The sequence below is a fragment of the Antechinus flavipes genome, chromosome 1 (assembly GCF_016432865.1).
Source record: "Antechinus flavipes isolate AdamAnt ecotype Samford, QLD, Australia chromosome 1, AdamAnt_v2, whole genome shotgun sequence".
In the NCBI taxonomy this organism is placed as follows: domain Eukaryota; kingdom Metazoa; phylum Chordata; class Mammalia; order Dasyuromorphia; family Dasyuridae; genus Antechinus; species Antechinus flavipes.
In genome coordinates this window covers 262,613,530-262,639,948 of record NC_067398.1, presented here as the reverse complement: position 1 = coordinate 262,639,948, position 26,419 = coordinate 262,613,530, and the positions used below count along the sequence as shown (strand labels likewise).

Genomic DNA, 26,419 nt, shown 5'->3' with positions numbered 1-26,419 from the left:
TTTGCTCATTCCCTCCCCTCTCCCCCCCCCCCTGTCTGTCTTTCTCTCTCTTCTGTAACTATAAAATATTTTACTTTTTCTTCCCACTTACCAGTATGTTTTTTTTTTCCAATTACATATAAAGATAATTTTCTTTTCTTTTCTTTTTTTTTAAATAACTCTTTATTGACAGAACCCATGCCAGGGTAATTTTTTACAGCATTATCCCTTGCACTCTCTTCTGTTCCGATTTTTCCCCTCCCTCTCTCCCTCCACCCCCTCCCCCCAGATGGCAAGCAGTCCTATACATGTTAAATAGGTTACAGTATATCCTAGATACAATATATGTGTGCAGAACCGAACAGTTCTCTTGTTGCACAGGGAGAATTGGATTCAGAAGGTAAAAATAACCCGGGAAGAAAAACAAAAATGCAAGCAGTTTATATTCATTTCCCAGTGTAGCTGGGGTGTAGCTGCTTCTGTCCATCCTTGATCAGTTGAAACTGAGTTAGGTCTCTTTGTCAAAGAAATCCACTTCCATCAAAATATGTCCTCATACAATATCGTTGTCAAAGTGTATAATGATCTCCTGGTTCTGCTCATTTCACTTAGCATCAGTTCATGTAAGTCTCACCAGTCCTCTCTGTATTCATCCTGATGGTCATTTCTTACAGAACAATAATATTCCATAACATTCATATACCACAATTTACCTAACCATTCTCCAATGGATGAGCATCCATTCATTTTCCAGTTTTAAAAATAATTTTCAACATTCACTTTTATAAGATTTTGAATTCAAATTTTTTTCCTTCCCTTTCTTCCACTCTCTTTTCCCCAAGATAGCAAGCAATCTGATATGCGTTATCCATGTATAGTTATATTAAACTTATTTCCACATTAATTATGTTATGAGAAAAGAATCAGAATAAAAGGGAAAAACCACAAGAAAGACAAAATAATGAAAACAGTATTATTTGATCTGCATTCAGACTCTATGGTTCTTTCTCAGAATGAGGATAGCATTTTTCATCATGAGTCTCAAAAAGTAGTTTACTTTGTGTTACTATTTATTATATTATTAAATATAATATTCATGATTCTAACAATAGCTTATCATAAAATTCTGTTTCCTTAAAAAAAAAACAAAAAACAATCCAGCAACTTTTTCCTTGAACCCTTAACTTAGAAGCATTTTATAAATTTTAAAATAATATTATATTTAAATGCATATTGGTTGGTTGGTTGTTTTCTTTTGTTATCAAAAAGGACCAAAATGACATCACTCTATTAGAGTTGAGTTACAATGTATCTGACTGTGGCTGATTAGATCAATAGTTCAGGATGCTCTACCACAGGTCAGACACAAATAGTCCATATGAACATTTGAAGTAGCTTCTCTAATTTTGTACATCTTGTGTTTCTTCCGAGTTAATTCAATTCTGCTTTGCTCATAGAGCACAGCACATTCTGTGATGAGGGCAGGCCATGCTGGGCGATCCTGTGCCAATGTCTCCCATGTCTTACAATTGATTCTAAAGTTCTTAAGAGATACTTTAAGAGCGTCTTGTATCACTTTTCTGACCACTTTGTGAGTGTATTAATTATTTATATTTAATATATATTTTAAATAACAAAATCAATTAGAAATGTGGGTCATATATATATAGTTGATATATCACCAAGTATTTATACTTCTCAGTTAGTTTATACATTAAGTATGATATACTTAATGTATAATTAAGTATATATAATATATATAAGTATAATATATAATATACATTAAATATACATTTAAGAACAGCTTTTTACCTTTCTGTATTCTTGTTTTCCATTTCTGTATATATTTTGCTTTGAGGTAGTCATAAACAGGATGTATTCTTATGATTCTATTTTTACCACTTTGTAGTACTTTGCATAGATAAATTCATTCTTTGTTATTCATACTTAACATTTTAATAGCATTGTATTCTCTTACATTTATCTTATCAAACGGATCTGTGATCTTATAAATTTCACCTTCCCTTCAACAATGCAGATGGCAACCCATCCGTGCCTGCCCATTTGTATTTCCTTCCATGTGCTCCTCTAAGGTCATCATAACAACACCAATAATATTCTCCTCAAATCTGGAAGATACATTAAAAACACCTGGGCAGTCTACCTGTTGTGCCTTGCATTCATTATGTACTCACCCTTTTGAATCAATCACATTAATATACCATTTTTTTTTTTAAAACAAAGATCCAGAAGGTTTAATAACTTGCCCAAAGTCACACCAGTAGCAATTTTTTATTGTTATTGTTATGACAAAAAACATTTATTTAGCACTGTCCATGTGCCAAATACTAAGCATTGAAGAGGCAAATAAGAAAAAGACAATCCTGTGTTTGTCAGTAATAGGGGAAGATAACACCAAAAAAGGAAGCTGGAAAGGGGAGACAAGGGGTATATACTGCTCTGGGGCATGACAATGCCATGGAGTCAAAACCAAGCAGGGAACCAGGAGAGAAATGAAGAGCTGGCTGAGTTTCTAGATTCTCCTTAAAGGGAGGTTTGGGGAGGACATTTTGACTCCATTCTCTAACCCTTCAATCAGAGGAACAGAAGCAATTGATGATGTGAGTATCAAAGCTGATCATCATGATGATAAGTTTTCTGGTGAGGAGTTTATCTGGCTCTAGCCAGTGAATGAGGGATGGGACGTGTGGTAATGATGGTGGAGCAAAAAACAAGTAATGTACTTGTAGAAAATATACTTTTTGTATATACTCAGGGTTGGGGATATTCCCTATGAGATTATTGGATCAAATCTTCACATTATACTATAATTTATATTTTGTGACTCTTCATATTATATTACATATGGGGAAGGGGGGAAGCTTCTAATCTGCAGTTCCACCAATAATGTATGAGTTTTTCTAATAATGTACTTGTTTTTCTTGTTTTTAATGTACTTTCTAATAATGTACTTTTCTAATAATGTACTTGTTTTTCTAATTCTCAAGTTGACACCAAAACGTCATACTGCCAATCTCACTCTCCAAAAAGGAGGTAACCCTGTGAAATTAAAGTACTGGCTACCTATTAAAGATGAAGTTTCTTACTGGACACAATCTTTAAAGGAGGCTCCCTTTCCTTAATGATATAATACTTTGGTATTATCAGAAGTAGTATTTGTATATAGTATTTTCAGGTTTGCAAAGCACTTTTATAAATATTATCTCATTTGATCCTTGGGAGGTAGGTACTATTTATTATCCTATTTAACAAATGAAACAGCCTAAAAAAGTTGCTTGCTTAAATTCACACAGTTTAGAAAATGATTGAGGTTGAATTTGAATTTAGGTCTTCCTGGCTCCATGTCCTATGCTCCATTCACTGTGTATCTAACTGCCTTAATCAAATAGATCACTGATTATATCACAGATATTTCAAATTTCCATGGTAATAGAGTCAAATAAAGCACAGAAGGATAAAACAAATGGATGATCCAGCAACCTAAATTTGTCCAATAGTAGTAAGAACATCAAAATCTATTAAAACTATTGGCAAAAAGGAACCTGGATAGTCAAAAGAGCTTATCGTCAAACTCTCTGGATAAAATATCTAAATAATAGTCCCAGGATAGTCACTGAATAGCCGTATGATGTAGGTAAGTCACTTAAAACTCTAGAGGCCTCAAAATGAGTGTTGGGTTATATTTGTTTTAAGTTTGTTATATGTGGAAACATGTCGAGAAGAATTGCACATGTTTAACCTATATTAGATTGCTTGATGCCTAAGGGAGAGGGAAGGTGGGGAGAGAGGGAGAAAAATTTGGAACACAAGGTTTTGCAAAAGTGAATACTGAAAACTATCTTTGCATGTATTTTGAAAAAATACAAAGCTATTATTATTTTTTAAGTTTATATTACAAAAAGAGCACTGGACTTGAAGTCATAAGGCATGGATTCAAGTGCTAGTTCTGTCAGTCACTAGAACATAACCTTGGATTATTTCCTTGAACTCATCAAAGTTCAGTTTTTTGATCTATAAAATGGAGAAAATACTTACAGTATTCTAACACAGAGTTGTTGTAAGGATAGTGCTTTGCAAACTGTAAATGTAACTGTAGAAGTATGAGTTAAGATTCCTAATTAACCTTATTGCATAATGTTTTATTGAGCAAAGGAAGAAATGGCTATATAATATGAACTGGCATCAAAGACAACCTTAACCAGTAGGCCCAGAGTTTGAGAGAAAATCCAACAAGACTGCGATATTTGTCTTTAACAGAACCTTGAAAGTGAAGGCCACACGGAGCCAACAAAGCATCCCCTGGAGTTCCATTTTCTTTGTTTTCCTTCAAGAATAGTTCCAGAAACTCTTACCATATGCTAGCACTTCTGCTCTAAGTATGCTAGGGCAGAACAAAAGAGAGTCCACATGAGCAAAATAGGACTTACGGGAAATGAGCCCAGTCACTGATTTGCAGCTTTGGGAGAGGAGAGATTTTTTATGCCATGGCCTGCTCTGGCCTGTCTCTGGTTTTCTGAGGGAGAGGCCTCCAGATTCTGTTCTGATTGAGTTCTTCAATAATATTTTTATACCTGAATGGCTCTGAGAATGGGCCAGCTTGGACATCCTTATAGATTTTTTTAAAGGGGTCAATCAAGCCCAGAACTTGGCTTCAGCTAGTCAGTTAGTATTTATGAACTACTTCTATGCGCCAAATACCACACTAAGCTCTGGGATTACCAAAAGAAGGTAAAACACACACACACACACACACACACACACACACACACACCAGGCTAATGTCCTGTAGGGTATCAACATCAGCATTACTTATGGAAAAAGAATAATCCCAGGACTGGAACAGAAGCAAGTAACACTGAGCTGGGAGCAAAATACCTCCCCAGAACTCCAGTTCTCCTGCCTCAGGAGCAAGGACCTTACACAGAGACTGTCTTTTGGGCCTTTCCTCAGTGGAAGAAACTGTTAGATCTCTAAGAGTTTCTCACAGTTTGATACTTAGAGAAGAAAAGGTGTTCCAAAAGTCTTGGTCCAGCTTTAGCTTTAATAGCTTATGTCTTTAGGACCAGTTCTAGCTTTAATTGCTTAAAACTGCCCCAAGACTTTAGAGACATCCTGTATAAGGTGTCACTGATTCACTGATTCAACAAATGTCTTTGCCCTCAGATTTTTGGCCTCCTAAAGGGGACTAAAGTTGGAGTCCTGATAGATGTTTCAAACGTTAGCTGTAACCTTCAAAAAAAGGAGTTCCAGTATGATCTGTTGGTAAGTAACTCTTGTAAACTGGGGGGAAGGGGAAGCAATTCTGCCTTCCTCAACTCAATAACAAATATTGGTGAAGCACCTGTTATTTTTGAGGGACTTTGCTAGGCCAGAGACACAAAGATTAAAACAAGAATAACAACGGGAGTGCTATATCCCTGTCCTCAGAAAACTTACAGTCTAGTAGGAGTTGAGAGGTCTGTGCAAATAACCATTATAGGAATTAGAATGTAATTAGCACATAGGAGAAACTAAACAAGATGGAGAGGTGTCTTTTTGGCTGGGTGGATAGGGAAGTCTTAATGGAAGAGATTACAACTGAACTATGAAAGGACAGAAGGATTTTGACAAAGGAAGGTAAGTCAAGAAACACTTCCAAATTTAAGAGGAAGTTGTTGACTGGGAAAGGGTTAGAGCAAGCTAGGATCTCAAGGGGGAAATGGGAAAACAGGAATAAGAGGATGTCTCCTCCTAAATTCAGGCAGCATAAGAAAATCAATAAATAGAGACAGTGATAAAGGACAAAGAGATGTGTGAAGGAGAGAAGGAAAAATCAAGGATGAAGAAGTTTCTTAACAATTTGTCAAAGGAGGAAGTGCAGGTAGAGAAGGAGAGGACTTGACAGATTTAAAACTAGAAAGGACCTTATTAACAACTGTCTAGTTCAGGAGTTTCTAATTTTTTGTGTCCCAGATCCCTTGATCAGTCTAGTCAAGCTTATGGATCATTTCATTTTTTTTTTTCCAAATCAAGTTTTCTTTTTTCTTTTTTCTTTTTTTAACTTTTTTATTTTCAAAACATATGCATAGATAATTTTCCATATTCACCCTTACAAAGCCTTGTGTTCCAAATTTTTTTTCCTCATTTCCTCCCCCACTCCCTTCTCTAGATGGCAAGCAATCCAATATATGTTAAACATGTGCAATTCTTCTATACATAGTTCCACAATTATCGTGCTACACAAGAAAAAGCAAGTCAAAAAGGAAAAAATGAGAAAGAAAACAAAATGCAGGCAAACAACAACAAAAAAGAGTGAAAATACTATGTTGAGATCCACACTTAGTCCCCACAGTCCCCTCTCTAGATGCAGATAGCTCTCTCCATCACAAGACCGTTGGAATTGGCCTGAATCACCTCACTGTTGAAAAGAGCTATGTCCATGGATCATTTCTTTTTTTCTTTTCTTTTTTTTTTTTTTTAATAACTTTTTATTGATAGAACCCATGCCAGGGTAATTTTTTACAGCATTATCCCTTGCACTCACTTCTGTTCTGATTTTTCCCCTCCCTCCCTCCACTCCCTCCCCCAGATGGCAAGCAGTCCTTTACATGTTGAATAGGTTACAGTATATCCTAGATACAATATATGTGTGCAGAACCGAATAGTTTTCTTATTGTACAGGGAGAATTGGATTCAGAAGGTATAAATAACCCGGGAAGAAAAACAAAAATGCAAGCAGTTTATATTCATTTCCCAGTGTTCTTTCTTGGGTGTAGCTGCTTCTGTCCATCCTTGATTAATTGAAAATGAATCAGCTCTCTTTATCGAAGAGATCCACTTCCATCAGAATACATCATGGATCATTTCTAATAATGTTTTTAAAAACATAAAATAAAATGCATAGGATTTTTTCCTTTTAAGGAAAACCAAAGGTTAGTGAAAATAAAGATGCAATGCTTCCCATCCATACAAGTTTACAGACTTCTAAAGGTCTGTTTGATGAAGGGAACCCCGAAACTCTCACTCTCTCTCTCTTGGACTTTGGGGAGAAAGCTTGGGAATTCCCTCAGAGAAGCTCTCCCCTGAGAGGCCCACCCTAGGGAATCAAAATAAAACCATTCTGTTATCGAGGTGGGGCTAGTTGAGTCCCTGAGCTGGAGAATTCCAATCCTATTGAATTGAAGATTAGCCCAGAGACTCATCCAATTCCAAGATTTTCTCTGATTCCAGCTGAAACTACACCCAGCCCCCATCAAGAGCTTCTATTATAAAATGAGCCAACTTGGGCTCAGTCCTCGCAGAGAACCTAATGTGCTATTCCTGGCATAGCAGCAACCCTCTGCCCGCTAAAATGATATTCTTCTTCAGCATTACTCGCTCTTTATCTTTCTCACCTATTTCCCTAACAAGACTTTATATCTCTCTGTTGGGATTTCTGCTAGAAACTTTACTTCTCTGCCAGGACTCCTCCACCAGAAACTTTACTTCTCTGTTGGGGCTTCCCTCATCAAGCCTATTTTGCAAATATGATGTTAACCTCCTACTCCTTTAATTGTTCAGAACAAGACAGACACACATCCATCATTCAGTCCTGGACAAACAAAAACCTCTTTCCCCTCCCTCTCTTTCCATACATCCATTCCACTCCAGTTTAGCAGTATAGCATAGAGGAAAAGATCTGGATGAAGCCATCATTTGTGATGAGCATAGGGGAAAAAAGTAGACAAGAATGAGTTCTTTTAGCTAAGTGATAGGAAAATCTTGATGGAAAAGGCTACTGCTGAGATATAAAAGGACAGGAGAATTCTTCAGGCAAGGTGTTAAACCTTTTCTCCAGTTCTGTAAAATTATGTTTAACTAGATCAGGGAGATCATAACTTAGAGTGAGCTTGATGAGGTTTAGAGTTTCTAGTGGTCAGGGGGTTAAATGATGAGAGGTTAGTGGCAGGTTCAAGGTTTAGGGAACCAAATGAAGAGGTTTGGCCCCCCTAAATCTCCTAGGATTCAGCACAGGGCAGGGAGTTGTGGAAACTGCCTTTTGGCAGCACAGACGTCCTTTGTAAAGGAATTTATGAACCCGAAAAGCTAGACTGATAAAAAGAAGTTTCTTATTGGCATTTGGGAAGTCAGCCTTTGCTATGCATGAATAGAAAGACTGAATTCCTTGGTAGCAAGGTCGTGGCAGAGAAGTAAAGTTTCTAGTGGAGGAGTCCTGGCAGAGAAGTAAAGTTTCTAGCAGAGAAATCCCGACAAGTATAAAGTCTTTTTAGGGAAATAGGTAAGAAAGATAAAGAGAGTAATGCTGAAAGAGAATATCATTTCAGTGGGTAGAGGGTTGCTACTATGCATGGCATGGCATGTTAAGTCCTCTGCAAGGACTGAGCTCCAAATTGGCTCATTTTATAATAGAAGCCTAGGCTAGCAACTCTTGGTGGGGGCTAGGTATAGTTTGAACTGGAATCAGAAAATCTTGGAATTGAATGAGTCTCTGGGTTAATCTTCAATTCAGTAAGTTTTGAATTCTCTAGCTCTGTTCTCAACTAGCCCCACCTAGATAACAGAATGACTTTATCTTGATTCCCTGGGATGGGTCTCTCAAGGGAGAGCTTCTCTGAGGGAGTTCCCAAGCTTTTTCCCCAAAGTCCAACTGAGAGAGTGAGAGAGTGTTTTGGGGCTCCCCTCATCAGGCTCAGTTGTAAAAATCCATAAAGGGAGAGTTCTGATACTGTGTTTTGTTGTTTGTTTTTCAACAAGAATCGTTCATTAACACTAAGATACTAAAGAGACAAAAGTTTATTGTGTTTGCAATAGAAACTGCAATCAGACTTTTTAAGGTTCTCACCCTAATTGCCTTTGCAATGTATAATGGCACTTCTATTTTAGTTCATTTCAAGTGGTTTCCTCCAAGAATTGTAAGCCCATAAATTGATTATGTCTTCAGTTGGGATGGATCCTAGTGGATATTAATTTCTATCTCCTTCCCATCATCTTCCCTGGTGGAATTTTTTGACAGGAAATGTAATGAGTTCAAATTCTACTTCAGACATTAATCATTTAACCTCTTCTGTTATTCATTTTACTCATCTGTAAAATCAGGGCACTGGATTCAAGGCTACTTTCAGCTCTAAATCCCTGATTCTATAGAATATGGCATGCTAAAACTTTTCTTTAAGAGGGAGATACTTTCAAATTCCTGAAAATCAGATTTTTCCTTAGGAGAGAGGGATTATTGATAGTATTAATATATAATAAGAATTGAGATGGAAGCAGGATTTCCCTGCTGAAGTTTTTGAGCCAAGGGAAGAGTATATAGCACTATCAGGTAGCCTAGAGACTGACTTTGATAGAATAGATTATGCTTGACCTAGTTGAGAGCCCCATGATAAGCGGTAGCAATAAATAAGAAAATTTTCACCATGATCAGCTTCTCCTATCCTTGAAAGTACTCCTGTACTTCACTATAGGTCTTCCAAGGCTTTCTCAGGGATGTTTCCTCCAAGCAAGTGACTCTGGAGAGTCTGCCAGCTGAGCCGTGGACTGATCCAGCATGGAAGAGCTGGATGTTCTAATGTCTGCATGGAGTTCCCAGCCAGCATAGGGAGGGCGGTTTCCTCTGAATGATTACATTTCTGGAATCTTGTCATCTCAAAGTTTAAAATTAATTTCTCAAAAATATTCAGATCAGTTAAGTGTCAATGGTATGGCATAGCACAGAAATATTGAGAAAGGAAAAAAAAATCAAGATAATTTACTTACTCCATTACCTATAGATTTCATCTAAATAAGTCCAATGATACTGACCTATGGACCTTACATAGGTAATAGGTAATGTTCCCCTTCATTACTTTTAAGTTAGCAGGAAATAACCACATTCTGTGACTAGGCTGACTGGTCAGCCTAAAAAAAATATTTACTAAAAAAAATGAGGACAATAGTTTAGCTACTCAAATACCTGAAGAATCTCATTTTGATAAGAGCCTTGCAAATTTTCAGTATGAGCTATGTGATGATAAATGTTTATATGCAGACCATATTAATTTGATTATTTTATAATAATAATAGCATTTAAATATGCTTTAAGGTTTGTGAATTACTTTACGTATGCAATCTCATTTATTTCTTTGACACAACTCTATGGGTGAGGTTTTAACCCCCCATTTTATAGATGAGGAAACTTGAGTCTCAGTAAAATTAAGTGACTTTCTCAGTGTCACATGGCTATGTTTGAATTAGGATTCAAACTCAGGTCTTTCTGGCTCCAAGTCTAGTGCTCTCAATTTCTACTACTAATTGATGTATTACTGCTAGGTAAGTTATACAATGAAAGTAATAAGTTTTATTGTTATGTATGCTTATTAGATTTTTTTCCCCCTAAGCAGGCCATAGCTTGGGGTCAAACAGGTCCATAGCTATATGTCATACAGGTTTCAGGGAGATCTTAGCCTACCTCTTTCTGAGATACTATGGGCCCTACCTGAAAGGACCCCACCTTAATACCTCTCATTCACCTTTTTTCTGAGCAGCCCTAACAGATCAAATTCAAAGAGCAACAAGTAAAGTACATCAAAGGTTTGTACCCAAGAGAGAACCTTTTGCAGTGATGAGCAGGAGTGAATGGAGAAACAGGCCGTGGAGTTGACAGAATGATCAATGACAATCTACTTGCAAAAACCAAAAGCCAAAAATTAAAACCCTGGTAACTCATTGTCTCCCAGACAGCCAGAGAATAAGATTAAACATTAATCCCTGGCAGCTATTGAAATAGCATCCTGTTCACCTATCTATCCTCCATCATGGAAACACAATTGAAAAGGAATAAATGAAATTATTGTTATATTTCTCCCAAATTTAAGTATTTCTTTCTTTGATCATGGTCATTTGCTCACAACTTAAATTAAAAGGAACCCCACTGGAGATCCACATAATCTATTCATAGGATTGATCTCATTAAACAACCCTGGGTTGGTTTTTTTTTTTCTTCTTCTTTCTGAATCTTCCTAGTTTAAAAGAAGACGATGTTCTTTCTCTGACAGTGACTAATCTTGTATGCCTTGGAGCAATGAATTTTCAGTGTTTCAGTTTCACACATTACAAAAAAGATACAGGTCCCAGATGGATTCAGATTGAACCAGATCCATTCCATCACAAGCAGGCTTGTTCTATTTGGCTCCAGAGGGCAAAACTAGGGCCAGTTGGTGGAAGCTACAGAGAAACAGACTTCAGCTGAGGAGAAGGAAGATTTTTCTGACAAATCTGTCTAAAAATGGAATGGGTTGCTTTGTGAGGTAATGAATTTTCCATGCTGGAGTTATTCAAGCAAAGACTGGATAAATCTTGGTTACATGAAATTTTAATATTCAATGGAACTTTGGGTAAGATGACTTCCATGATGCTGTCTAATTCTAATACTCTGTGGGTAACTCAGCCAATAAACACTTATTAAGCACCTACTATGTGCCAGGTACTATGTTAAGCAAAGAGGATACAAAGAAAGACAAAAGACAGCCCTTACTCATAAAGAGATTCTAGTCTGACAGGGGTGAGTAACTGGAGCCAGAGCCCAGTATGATATGAATCCTGAGGCAGGTTGCCACACCAGACAGGTATTTTTTGTTCCTCTGTGGGTGGCAGATCGGATTAGAAGACTTCTAAGGTCCTTCCTGTTCTAAAGTTTTTTTGTCTTATTATTTCCTTTTGTCCTGCAGAATCTTATAGATGAGCAGCTAAGCAAAAAAGAACACTTGTACCTTCTCTCCTTTGGTACCTATCCCTCAGCTCTCTGGCCAAATCCAGTAAAGGTCAATAAATCCATGTGAGTGCTATTTCCAACTATGGTGACATTTAAAGCAATCAGAACAGGATGAACCAAGGAAGGCAAGATGGTGGGAATGTTTCCATACTTCAGTGGATGGGGTTTGGGTTGAAGTGGGAAGGTCCTCTGACAGTGAAGATCAAAACCCATCTATGTGTTCTTAAGAGAGAATGGGAAGCAAGAAGCATACTAGATAGAAGATCAGGATTCAAAGCCCTGCAATGACTGGAATAGCTAAGGACTTCTGAAATCAAAGTAAAATCCAAGATGATAACTTAGAAATCTTTGTTTAAAATATAATTTTATTAATTTTGCCAAATATTTCCCAATTACATATAAAAACTTTTTATAATATTCATTTTTTAAAATTTTGAGCTCTAAATTCTCTCCATCACTTCCACTCCACCCCTTGAGAATGCAAGCAATATATCATTTTTATACATGAAGTCATGTAAAAAGAAAAAGAAAAAGCTTACCTTTTTATTTTCAGGGTACTCTTTGGCAGTCTATTCTTTGTAACTCCATATAGCGTTTTCAGGACAAAGATATTAGAGGCATTTCTTTCTCCAACATTCATGTGACAGATGAGGAAAGTGAGGAAAACAAAGTTAAGGACTTGCCCAAAGTTGCACAGCTAGTTAAGTGTCTGAGCCTGGATTCGAACTCATCAAGATGAATTTTCCTGACTCACTGCCCTTTCCACTGTGCAACCTAGTTGCCCAAATTATGAGTAGTACAGTGGTAGTTCAACAATCTCTATCTTGTCTTGGAGATTTTTAATTCTGTAAAATAGTAAAATTTTATGAAATGATAATACAACTTCTGTGGTACTGATAAAAACAAAATTGACTTCATAAACCCTTATTTTATACATTCTAAATGTTAATTTTATACTACTCAGCTTTTTAATTATGTATGCATTTGTATATTCTTATTTTTTCAACAAATAAAAACTTGATCATTATTAAAAAAAAATGCCAAGTAAGCTGATTTCAGAAAAAACCTACATAGACCCACATGGACTGATGCTAAGTGAAATAACCAGGAGAACACTGTACACAGTAACAGCAATATTGTACAATGATCACCTGTGAATACAATGATTCAAGATAGTTCCAGAGGACTTATGCTGAAAAATTTTATTAACATCAAGAAAGAACTAGAGTCTGAATGCAGATGGATGCATATTATTTTTCATTTTCTTTATTTTTTCCATGTTTTTTCTTTGTTTCTTTTTTCATAACATGACTAATAATGGAAATATGTTTTATATGATTGTACATATATAGCATTTTAAATTGATTACTATCATGGAGTGGGGATGAAGGAGGGAGAAAATGTAAAACTCAAAATGTTTTTTAAATGAGTGTTTTTAAAAGTTTTACATGTAATTGGGAAAAATACTATTAAAAAATTAAAAACCTGCCTTTGAGAAGGACCTCCTGGGCTTCACTAGAGAACCCACAGGATCCAGGACTCAAAAAAGGTTAACAATTCCTGTCAAACATAGAGCATCTAGCACAATACTGTACATTATTAGGAGCGTAAACAACATTTTGCAAAACTTTTTCTTCATCCTCTCTTAAAGGAAACCACATTAGGTATCCTAAGAGACTCTGCACCAACTAAATTGTATTAACAATGTAATCCTAATCAAAAGTCACCTTAAAAAGTTCATTTTCATCATCTGCTTCCTCATCTTTCTCTTCACCTGTGCTAGTGGAAAGCTAGTCCATATTGCTTGCCTTAAGAGAATTCCATCTCAGTCAAGTCAGTAGCAAAAGTTATGGGAAACATTTTAAATGAAGAAAGATTGCTCAATACTTTGGGCCAAAGTGGGGACAATTCCCAGGACACATAGAAGGAATTTGGGTCTTAGTCTCAGTTTTGTCCTCCCTTCAGACTCCAAGAAGCCAAGGAGTGGGTACAGATGCTACAGCCCCGGGGAGGAAGCAATCTGCTCCAAGCCCTGAGAAAAGCCTTCTTGAAGAAAGAACTGAATTCTTTGGTAGTCATCTTAGGTAGCTGGTAGGTCTCTTTTCTCAAATGGACTATGTGAAGTGACATAAAGAATCAGTTGGCTATGCATGTAAGAATGTATCCTTAATTTGAGGCAAATTAAAAGGACATTTTGTTCTACTAATGGAAAATTATGCCATCTTTTAGATACTAAATTGATCCACCATCATATCCACACACCATCATGTGTTTAAGGTAGGTTTCCAATAATAAAGATGGGTCCCACTGAACAATCTACCCTCTATCTTTCCTTGGGATTAGTGACATGCATTTACAAAATGGTTAGATAAGGCAAGAAGTCCTATGACTTAGTCATATTTGGATGAGAATGTCTCTGATCTCATCAGCTAATTAACAGGCCTCTTCCTTGTGTGAATTAAATTATATCATGGCTACTTTTGATTCTCCTTCCTTCTGCAATCATTTTTCCTTCTTGGAGACACCAACATCTTTTCTTGAGATGATATGAAAACCTTTGGGGTTTCCTTTGACCCTTGCTCTGGCCTATCCAACTTTGCTTTCTCTTTGAAGCTGATTTCCCCATGTTACTGATTAGAGAGTTTGTCTAAAGTGTAGGGGATTCCTGGAGGACAAGCTACATGGATTCTAGAGCTAAGAACACAATGTTTTGGAATAAGATAAGGAAGAATTGAATATTTTGTGGAAACCTCCTTTAGAGGAGATTCTGAAGGATGCTATGTGAAATTATTCTACATACTCTTTTTCTAATATAATCATTTTAATAGCAGGAATATTGGATCCACCACAGCCTATATATTTTAAAATATATAAAGCACTGCTTAAATGTCCACAAAAAGAGACTAAGTAGGCAGAGGACTAAGTTGATGTAAAAAGGACATTCTTAAACCTAAACACTCAAATGATCCCTGAATAAGTAGGGTTGTCAGGCATTAAAGCTGTGATTAATGTTTTCAAATGAACATACTGCAGGCAGCTTTTCAGTGAAAAATGGTGAGAAAAAGATCATTGAGACATTCTAATCTAAAGATGTTGAAAGAGAAGGGTTAACACTGACAACTAGGTATAGAGCCATCTGCCTAGGACGTTCAGGTGTCTTAGAAAGAAACAAGGGGTCTTAGAGTATAAGTAGTCTTAACATGCCATTGTGTAGGAACTCCTTTACTTGGGAATTGTCTCATTATGACCTGTCTTGTTTGAACTGGAATCCTTCTCCTCAGCCCAGATCAGTCACCAGAAATTCTATCAGACTACATTCTGCAGTGCACCCTGGGAAGGAATCTGGTCTTCCAGACTATCACTTATAAATGCAGCAACCACATGCCCATGGTAAGTGCCTGAAATGGTAGGAAACATCTCATTTGGTGGTTTCCCACTGAACCAGATAAAACCATTGTGGTTTAGAGACCTAGATTTAATCTCTCGCTTGAAGGAGCACTCAAGAGGCTTGGTTTTTTATGTCAATTTGATTATAAATTCTGCCTCTCAGTGCCTCAGCTTTCATTCCTGCAAAATGGGAAACAATGAATTTATGGAAATTGGATTGATAGAATATGGATCAAAGTATAGTGTTTTCACCTTTTTTGTTGGTTGTTTGCTTGTGTTTTTTTTTCTTTGTTTTTCATGGTTTTCTTGATCTGATTTTTCTTGCACAACATAACAAATATGGAAATATGTTTTTTAAAAAATCACACATATACCCTTTGATCCAGCAGTGCCACTATTGGGTCTGTATTCCAAAGAAATCATAGAAGAGGGAAAAGGACCCACATGTGCAAAAGTGTTTGTAGTAGCTTTTGTTGTGGTGGTCAAGAATTGGAAAATGAGTAGATGCCCATTAATTGGGGAATGGCTGAATAAGCTATGGTATATGAAAGTAATGGAATATTATTGCTCTATAAAAATGAACAGGCTGATTTTAGAAAGGTCTGGAAAGTTTTATATGAACTAATGCTGAGAGAAACAAGCAGAATCAGGAAATCATTGTACATAGCAACAGCAAGATTGTGAGATGACCAACTGTGACAGAATTGGTTCTTCTTAGTGACTGAGTGATCCAAGGCAATTCCAATAAACTTTGGATGGAAAATGCCATCTGTGTCCAGAGAAAGAACTATGGAGACTAAATGTAAATCAACACATACTATATGTTCACTTTTTTTTTCTTTGTTTTTTTTTTCTCTAGTGGTTTTTCCCTTTTATTCTGATTTTTCTCTTAAGATTCATAAGGAAATATATATAAAAAAATGGATGTACATGTGTAACCCCAAAAAAGTTTTTCACATGTAACTGGAGAAAATAAAAAAATTTTTTAAAAAAATCACATATATTTAATATATATTAGATTGTTTGCTGTCTTGGGTGGGGGGTGAGGTAACAGAGAGAGGGAGAAAAATTTGGAACACAAAGTTTTACCAAAATGAATGTTGAAAACTATATGTGTATTTGGAAAAATAATATATTATTTTTTAAAAAGAAGAAAAAAATTGGATTAATGGAAGAAGGAAATGTTTAGGCTCTGATAGAAATAACTAGTAGCAGCAGTAGCTGTAGCACTAGTAGTAGTAGTAGTAATAGTAGTAATAGCATTTATTTAGTGCTTTAAGATTTGCCAAATATATAAATATTCAATTTGATCCTCATAGCACTCTGGGAAGTGTGCTATTATTATCCCTAGTTTATAGATGTGGAAACTGAAGCAGATAGAATTTAAGTGATTTATCCAAAGCTAGTAAGTGTGATTCCAGATTCAGTGATCCATCTAGGAGTTGTAAACCCCATAATATTACAATTACTCTCTTCCAGGCTCACAATAACTTTCTGCTGTCATCATTGTTATAGGCTGTTGTCAGGAACTTTGCAGAAGGTATTAGAGGCTATTACCACTGCTACACACTAGTACCGGAGGTAAGACTTTGTGATTTTTTCTTGGGATATACAGGAGAATGGATATAGGTTCTAATATGCATAGGACCTTTGGGACTTCCTGAACACTAGGAGTAAACCACATTAATCTCTCATTTATTATTGTTTCTGAGTCACCACAATTTGACTACCTCCACTCTAAACTTCCTCATTCTGATTGCAATCTTCTGTCCTCCTGAGGCAAATGGGGTTAAGTGACTTACCCAGGTTCACACAGCTAGGAAGTGTTAAGTGTCTGAGGCTGGATTTGAACTCAGGTCCTCCTGACTTCAGGGATGGTGCTCTATCCACTGCACCAACTAGCTGCTCCCTGGTCTCCTCTTTTTTTAGTGCCTTTATCCTTACCACAACAGTTTCTCTTATACCATCTCACAACAATAGTTTGTTGTTTTTCAGTCATGTCCAACTCTTTTTTTTTTTTTTAATAGCTTTTTATTTACAAGTTATATGCATGAGTAATTTTACAGCATTGACAATTGCCAAACCTTTTGTTCTAATTTTCCCCCTTCTTCCTCCCACCCCCTCCCCCAGATGGCAGGTTGACCAATACATGTTAAATATGTTAAAATATAAATTAAATACAATATAAGTATACATGTCCTAACAGTTATTTTGCTGTACAAAAAGAATCGGCATGTCCAACTCTTAAAGACTCTATCTAAGCTTTTCTTGGCAGAGACATTGGAGTGGTTTGTCTTTTCCTTCTCCAGCTTATTTTACAGATGAAGAAACTGAGGCAAACAGGGTTAAATGACTTGCCCAGGGTCACACAGCTACTTAGTATCTGAGGCCAGATTTGAACTCTAGGAGCTGAGTATTTAAGGCTCCCTGGCACTCTGTGCATTATAGCGCCACCTAGCAGCCTGTATCTATGGTTAAATACATTAATCATGGCTTCACTAACTGAGTCTCTCTGGCCCTATTGACATTTTGCCATGCCTGTTTTGTTCACATTCATCCCCAATTAATTCTGCTGCCTCTATCCTATTCCTGAGCTGCTTATTGTGTGCAAGAGAAAAAAAATTAAGAAATGGTACTTGTCTTGTAAATTTATGCTTCAACTGAACCCTCATGGATGCACATTCCAGCAGACTACTTTCTACAATGCATCCTGGGAAACAATCTGATACTCAGATTCTTCATGTCTTATTGATTGTCTTTCAGATTCCTTCCATTAGTTATTTCAAATCTTCTCTTTATTTAGACCTCTAATTCTACTCAATCTTTGCAAATGATGTCCTCATTACTGAGGAAAACAAAGCCATTCTTTGTAAATTCTATCCTTTTATTGCTCCAAACTCCTAAATATCTTTTTGTTTCCTTTCTTCCTTCTCTCCATTCTCAAAACAAGAGATCTCTCTCCTCCTCGACAATTCAACAAACATTTATTTCCAAAGCTAACCCTTCCATCTGTACCTTCAATCCTATTCTTTCCCATTTTCTCTATCACTTGACTTTATTAATCATACCTCTTGAATTCTTAATTTCTCTTTGTTTTTCTCTGCTGGATCCTTACCCTAAGCCAACAAATATACTCTTAAAAAATCCTTTATTCTCCAAAGCTCCTTTCCTTTACTCTTTTCACACAATTTCTAGAAAGAAGAATACAAAATAGAGATTGGGGGAGGGTGTTTTGCTGCTCTATTTGTTACCAAAAATTTTATTTTTCTTTGTTAATTTAATTGAAAATAGGGAATAGAGAAAAAATAAATATTTATTCATTTTTTTCCAATCAATTTTTTTAAAATGGTAAGAGTAGTTTATAGTTAATGGTTCCCTCCCATGCATCCATCAAAGCTCTATAATCAGGCTTTCACAAAGACCATTCTACAAAACTGGTTCTCTCCAAAGTTAAGAACTTCGTTACTAAATCCAAGTTGTCAATTTTTTTTCTGTACACTTTGTTATCTATTCCTGTGTGGTATTTGATACTGCTGACTAATCACCCTCTTCTCACTGTTAGTGTCACTGAGCTTAGTTTTGGGGACACCGGACTCTCCAGGACTGCTCCTTCCCTACCTTCTATACCAGCTCATTACCCTCTCTGGGTTCCCTTACATACCAATATCCCAAAATGAATTTCTACTCATGACCTTCTTTTCTTCTTTCTCTATAGTTGACTGAACTAATAAATCAGTCACAGCCCTGAAGGCTTTAAATAGCTAAGTCCTGGGAAGTCTAGGAGAGTCTGGGCTACTGAGACTTTGTGGAGTTTTCCCACTCCTCTCCTTTTGGTTATGGTATCTAATAGTAGTTTGTGTGGAATTTTTCTTTTGGGGGGTTTTCTTGGCAAAGATACTGGAGTGGTTTGCCATTTTCTTTTCCAAATATTACTTTTAACTGAGCTACAGAAACAGAAGTAAAATCACTTGGTGTATGAGTTATTCTTAGTCATTTGCTAATTGTCCATTCTTTCAGTGAACACTGGCCAGCCATAACGTTTACCTTCAATCCAAATTTTTTGGTTTAGGATCAGAATTCTGCCAACAGTGATGTAGTCAAGCTCCTTAAAGAGATTCAGAAGGCTAAGAATATTCTCAGCACCATCAAAGAGATGTACCAGAGCAAGACTTGTGAAGCATTCAGCAACATGGCTCGGGAAGTAAGTACTGAGCCTCCATATTTATACACCTTTTGGATAAATGTTCAACATTTACCAAAGAATGCTATGAGACATTTTACCCAGAAGGAATACATAGAGAGCCTCTGAAAAATTATTTTGCTCTTTGGGTCTTAATCTAAATATCTACAGAAAGGAAAACTGGATTAATGGGAGTATTTCTGATGTGTAGTTTGTGTATCCAAGGTTGAACCACCATCACTAAATGATCCTTGCGATCTGATGTGGACCCAAAGCTTTGTGAATATTATTCTCATTGAAACAGCCTTCCTTAACCAAAACAATCAGAGCCTGATTCTTTTACTTTCTCTTCAATTCCCCTCTTCCATGTATGCCAGGGAAAGCAAAAATGTTTTTCACCCCTTCTGGTTATTTTCACTTCCCTAAGGAGAAAACTTGCAGGTATTCTCTATTCCCTTCATGACTTCCAGGGAAGGAGGCTGATCCTGTGACTGTAAGATGCCTTAAAGATAATTCTTTTATTCTCTTGCCTCATTTAGAGACCTTGTGGGTATAATTAATAGGAACTTGAAAACAATTTAATAAGTCAGTTGTTCACTAGAGTCATTTAATGTTAGGCAGAGCTTCAAAAGCTCTCTTTTTCTTCATTTCATATCAATGGACATAATATACGTTGCATGTCATTCTGGCTTAATAGAAAACACAACTGTGGACAATGCAGGATTAAGACTGAACACATGCATAAATCAATTAGTATACTGGAGTATGTGGAGCGGCTAGGTGGAATAGTGGATGGAGTAACAGATCTGACGACAGAAAAACATGAGCTCAAATCTGACCTCAGACACTTACGAGCTTTGGGATCCTGGGCAAGTCACTTAATTTTGTTTGTCTCAATTTCCTCATCTGTAAAATGAGCTGGAGAAGGAAATGGCAAACCAATCCACTATATTTGCCAAGAAACCCTCAAATGGGGTCACGAAGAATAGGACACATAAATATTAATAAAAATACTGGAGCATAAGTGAAGAAAGACATTTTTAGTAATAGTCTAGTTTGTTTTTTCAAAAAATTTAAAACATTTTTATTTAAAGTTTTGAGTTTCAAATTCTATCCTTTCTTCCCTTCCCTTCTCCATGAGATAGCAAGCAAAGATAGGTGATATTTGTACAATTATGTAAAATGTTTCCATATTAATAATTTCCAAATTAATTCCAATTAATTAATTAAATATTCACCATCAGTGAACAAAGGCTTTTTTTAAACATAGCATGGTAGAGAGTAAAATAGCATTGGACCGGAAAATTAAGTTTCAATTTTGACTTTTGTACTATGTATTCATAGTCAAATCAGTTATCGTCTTTGATTATCAGCTTCCTTATCTTTAAAATGAGGGGTCTGAACCATAAGTTTCACCTGCTTCCTTTGCTACTGATTCCAGGTAGGTTGGAGCCATGATGATATATTTTGTGGCTTTCAAAATAGTTAAGACACAATCATCCATATTTTACCATGATACCAAGAGCGTGGCAAAAGATGGTTAAAAAAAAAAAAAAAGAAAGAAAGAAAATGACAAATGCTGGAAGGGATGTGGGAAAAGTAGGGCTGCAAACTGGCTCAACCATTCTGGAAAGCAGTTTGGAACTATTCCCCAAAAGCTATTAAACTGTTTTCAACTCTGCAATACCAGTTCTAGATTTATACCCCAAAGAGAACATAGAAAGAGGAAGGAAATCCATAGTTACAAAAATATTTATATAGCCATTTATGTTGGCAAAAAAATTGGAAACTGAGGAGACGACATCAAATTGGGGAATAGCTGAACAAGTTATAGTTTAGGAAGGAAAAGAAATATTATTGTGCTGTACGAAACGATGAAGGAGATGGTTTCAGAAAAACCGGGGAAGACTTAAATGAATTGATACAGAGAGCAGTGAACTAAACCAGGAGAATAATTTATATGGTAACAATAAAATTTTAAAGAAATTGAACTTTGAAAAACTGACCCACCACAATTCCAAGGACCCAGGATACATAAAAGCTCAAGATAGACTCAGAGTACAGACTGAAGCATATATATATATATTTTTTCTTTTCTTTTCTTTTTTTGTTTTTAGCACATATCTAATACAGAAATTTGGCTTGCCTAACTATACATATTTGTAATAAATTTGACTTTTTTTGCCTTTTCAATGGTTAGGGGAAAAGGAAGGGAAAGAATTTAGAACCAAAAATAAAGTTGAATAATAACAAAAGAATTTTTTAATTAAATTTTAATAAAATTGAAATCTTGTCAAATGAATTTTCTTATTTATTTATAAGATTGAACTTTGAAAATTTTTTAAAGAGCAAATAAGCAAAATTTTGTTTCTTTCCCATATATGTACATTTTCCAACAAGCATCAATGATGGTAGGGAAGTAAAGAAAGTACTGACAACAGAGTTATTGTGTAGGCTGAGGAAATGGGAGGTGATGATTGTACTAGACTTCTCTTTGAGAATTCTAACAGACCATGGGAAAGGTGAGTTGGAGTTGGAATAGTGGTAATTAGATTACCAAATAAGGTTCTAAGTCTACTGGTAGATACCAATCTAATGTCTGAGGACTCTTAGATTTTTAAAGTTTCTCCTAGCTCTAATGTTGTTTGACATCGCTATATTTTTGTGCTCAATTTAGATTTCTGCAGAGTTTACAAAATTGTCCTTATCCAGCTTCTTACCCAAGCCTCCAAAGCATGAGAGCCCCCTCAAAATTAAAATTCCAAACTTCCTGACCAGAACCTCTGCAGACTGGCTGAAGACATATGGATTGAAAGGTATTTTCCTTAGGGAGTTTTCACAAGTAACTAAATGCTACCTATTAAGTCTTGGCTAAAAAAAAAAAAAAAGTGTGTGTGTGAGAGTGTGTGTGTGTGTCTGTGTGTGTTTGTGTGTCTGTGTGTACATCCTGAACTTTATTGTCTTTACAGCTAAGAAGTTAAGCCTTTACCAAATTTTGGCTCCCAATGCATTCTCACCCACGGAAGAATTTGTACCCATTCTCCAGAAAACAGTATCTTCAACTCTTCATGAGGTAATTCAAGACCACTAGGATATATTAATGGAAATAATACTGCATCTAGTAGAGAGCATAGGTTCAAGTCTTTACTCTGCTTCTTGCTATCTGTGTGATCTTGAATAAACTTCTACTTGAACTGATACTGAGTGAAGTGAACAGAACCAGAATAACATTTTACATAGTAAGAACAAGCTTATGTGATGATCAGTTATAACAGATTTAGCTCTTCTCAGTAATACAGTGATCTAAGACATTTTTAATAAATCTGGGATATAAAATGCCATTTGCATCTAGAGAGAGAACTATGGCAACTGTATGTAGCCATAGCAAACTATTTTCTTTTTTTTTAAGAATGTAAAAATAATTCTTTTATAATAGACCACATTTTCACAGTCCCACAAGTGACAAGATAGGTGACAGTCAATTCATATACTCTCTTCATTCTTCTGAAAGTCACTATCCTGATGCAGGCCTTTATCACCTTATTCTTGTACTATTGCAGTAGCTTTTTGGTTGGTTTCTCTGCCTCAGTTCTCTAACCATTCCATTCCATCTTCCACTCAGCTGTCAAAGCAATCTTCTTAAAGAATGAGCCTGACCATATCACCCCTACATTCAACAAACTCCAGTGTTCCATATTACTTCCAGTATCAAGTATAAAATTCTACGTCCTGAAATTCAAATACTTTCTTTTTTTATCATTAAAACTTTTTATTTTCAAAACATATGCATAGTTTTTAACATTCACCCTTGTAAAACCTTGTATTCTAAATTTTTTCTCCCTTCTTTCCCCTTACCCCCTCTCCTGATGGCAAGTAATCCAATATATATTAAACATATGCAGTTCTACACATATTTCCACAGTTATCTTGCTGCACAAGAAAAATTAGATCAAAAAGGGAAAAAATGAGAAAGAAAAGAAAATGAAAGCAAACTACAACAAAAAAGTGAAAATACTATGTTGTGATCCACACCCGGTCCCCACAGTCCTCTCTCTGGATGGAGATGTCTCTCTCTCCATCACAAAACTATTGGAATGGCCTGAATCACCTTGCTGTTGAAAAAAACCATGTCCATCAGAATTGATCATCATATAATCTTGTCACTGTGTACAATGTTCTCTTGGTTCTATTCACTTCCATTAGCATTAGTTCATGTAAGTCTCTCCGAGTCTCTCTGAAATTATCTTGCTGATAGGTTTTTATAGAACAATAATATTTCATAACATTCATATATCATAACTTATTCAACCATTCTCCAACTGATGGGTATCCACTCAGGTTTCAATTCTTTAAATTGAAACTGTTAGAAACATTTTTGCACATACAGGTCCTTTTCCCTTTTTTTGTGATCTCTTTGGGATATGGGCCCAATACATTGCTGAATCAAAGGATATGCACAGTTTGATAGCCATTTGGGCATAGTTTCAAATTGCTCTTCAGAATAATTGGATCAATTCAAAACTCCACTAACAATGCATTAGAGTCCCAGTTTTCTTATATCCCCTCCAACATTCATCATTATCTTTTCCTGTCATCTTAGTCAATTTAAGAGGTATGTAGTGGTATCTCAAAGTTGTCTTAAACTATTTTCACCTTTTTTGTTTGCTTTTTCTTTCTCATGGTTTTTCCCTTTTGTTCTGATTTTTCTTTTACAACATGTCTAATATGGTAATATGCTTTAAATGAGCATACATGTAAAACCTATATCAGATTGCTTGCTGTCTTGGGGAGGGGATAAATAAGGGAGGAAGGAGAAAAAAATTCGGAATTTAAATCTTGCAAACATGAATGTTGAAAACTATCTTTACATGAAATTGGAAAAATAAAATACATTGAATTTTTTAAAAATACTCCTTGTACTTTAGTTTCCTCATCTGTGAAGATGAGCATTAGACTAAGATGACTTTTAATTTTCCTCCCAACTCCAAATCTGACAGATCTGTTTTATAGAAGATGGCGTGCTCCATCTCACTGTTTGTTCCTTCAGTGTGTGGGAAAGTATGAAAGAAGAGCTGTAGCTAGGGGCTATACATTATATCTCCCTGTTTCACCTGTACCCCTTTGCTGCTAATCCCTAGGAAAGTGAGGACAGGGTAGTGGTTGCTCTAACTTCAAATGTGGTTGCACTTCATTTTCCCGCTTCTCATCATAATACAAAAAGGCCAGTAAGTAAGTAAGGCAACTTCATTTTCTTATATTGTTTCCCTGACTGCAGAAAGTAATGATGCAGTTTGAATGGTATGATGGAAGTGTGAAGAATATCCATGTGGACCCACCTCTTCTGTATGACTATCAGGTCAGTCATTGGCTTTGGGCCTGATCTTGATGGGGACACACACACACACACACACACTAGGAAGAGTGGGAGAAGGCAGACACTTGAGGAATAGAAAGAATTAGTAGAAATATCTTATGTATCTTGCAACTTCAGGCAGGGACCAGAACCTTCCCAGAAAATGTCTTTTGACCCTATGACTTGTTTTGCCATCTTTCTGTTTGGAGAAATAGAAAAGTTTCCCTATTGTCTGTATTTTGGTTTTTATTTATTTATTTATTTTTTAACACTTACTCAAATTTTCTATCCATGTGCATAGAACATTGGACCTGGAGTCAGGAAGGCTGGAGTTAAAACCAACCTCAGACATTATTAGCCGTATGACTCTGGGCACATTATTTATCTTCTACCTGCCTCTTCTGCAAAATGGAAAAAATAAGAGCACTTAATGTTTTATGGTTGTTGTGAGGATAATATTTGTAAAGCAAATGTCTGGAACGTAGTAGGGGCTATGTAGTGGTGGTGGTAGTGATAGTGGTGCTGCTGCTGGTGGTGCTGGTAGTAGTGGTAAGGATAATGGTGGTAGTAATGTGGTGAGGAAAAGAGGAGGAAGCGGAGGAGGAGGCAGAGGAGGAAGAAGAGGAGGAGGAGGAAAAGGGAAGAGGAGGAGGAGGAAGACTTAAACTTACTATGGGCCAGCACATTTGATCCTCACAACAATTTAGAAGGTAGGCAATTATTATCATCATTTTTATAGATGAGGAAATTGAGGAAATAACTTGCCCAAAGTCATTTAGCTAGTAATTGTCCAAGGTCTGATTTGAATTCAGGTCTTCCAGAGCCAGAGCCAGCCTTCTAAGCTTATTCACTTTCCTCCCCTTCCCCAATGGGATTTATCATTATTATTATTCTTTTGTGGAACCAACATCTGGAATCTAATCAGGGGAGTCTCCTGAACCTACCACAACAATGACCCTCCCCCTGGGTCCCTTAGTTTGCCTTCCTTGGGAAAGAACTGCTCAGTGAGACTGTCTGATCTGTGATTTGTAGAAGCAGCTCAGCAACACCATACGGATGTATGAGAGGCGGATTGAGTGGCTTTCTATCTCTAGCAGGAGAATCTGGGGCACAGTGTGTGAAAAAAGGTATTTTCTCCTATATCGTTCCCTATCTCCTTTTTTACATTTTCTGTTACTCAGTACTTCAAATATGGTAAATTCTCATTAAATTCTTCATGAGAGATGGTATTAGTGGTGGTCAACATCTTTATCACAGGGCAGCTGAGTGGACAAAGCTGGAGTTATAAGGACCCGAGTTCAAGTTTGGCCTCAGACACTTACTGGTTGTATGACTCTGGACAAAACAACTCTGAGGTTGTTTGCCTCAGTTTCCTCATCTGTAAAATAAGCTGGAGAAGGAAATGAACCACTGCAGTATCTTTGCCAAAAAAACAAAAAAAAAAAAAACCCAACCTAAATGGGGTCACAGAGAGTTAGACATGACTATTTAACAACCAAACAAGAACACCACCTTTATCATGGGATATTAACCTAGAATCCACAGATAATTTTCAGGGGTCCATGAACTTATGTGAGGAAAAAAATTGATACTTATAACACACAAAAAGTCAAGGGCACCTAATGAAGAGCAAGGATAGGAAACTTCTCTAGGTCTGAGAATCAATAGTAAGATTAAGCACTTCTCCAGAGAGGACAGTAGGCCTTGGGTCTAATGAGGGAAGGAGAAATAAGGGGGAAATGTGAAAAAGGAAAAAAAAAAAGATAAAGTG

At 36.4% G+C, this 26,419-nt stretch overlaps 1 protein-coding gene across 1 annotated transcript in view; it reads left to right on the top strand.

Moving 5' to 3' along the window:
• The window catches only part of VWA3A (von Willebrand factor A domain containing 3A), an 88,378-nt gene that overhangs the window by 23,887 nt on the left and 38,072 nt on the right, over positions 1–26,419 (top strand). The window contains exons 7-16 of the mRNA XM_052001211.1: positions 5,164–5,262; positions 11,685–11,791; positions 13,694–13,819; positions 15,010–15,118; positions 16,631–16,696; positions 19,185–19,316; positions 21,973–22,111; positions 22,265–22,368; positions 24,571–24,651; positions 25,681–25,775. Of these exons, the coding sequence (XP_051857171.1) occupies positions 5,164–5,262; positions 11,685–11,791; positions 13,694–13,819; positions 15,010–15,118; positions 16,631–16,696; positions 19,185–19,316; positions 21,973–22,111; positions 22,265–22,368; positions 24,571–24,651; positions 25,681–25,775 (1,058 nt within the window). The remainder of the gene's footprint in view (positions 1–5,163; positions 5,263–11,684; positions 11,792–13,693; positions 13,820–15,009; positions 15,119–16,630; positions 16,697–19,184; positions 19,317–21,972; positions 22,112–22,264; positions 22,369–24,570; positions 24,652–25,680; positions 25,776–26,419) is intronic.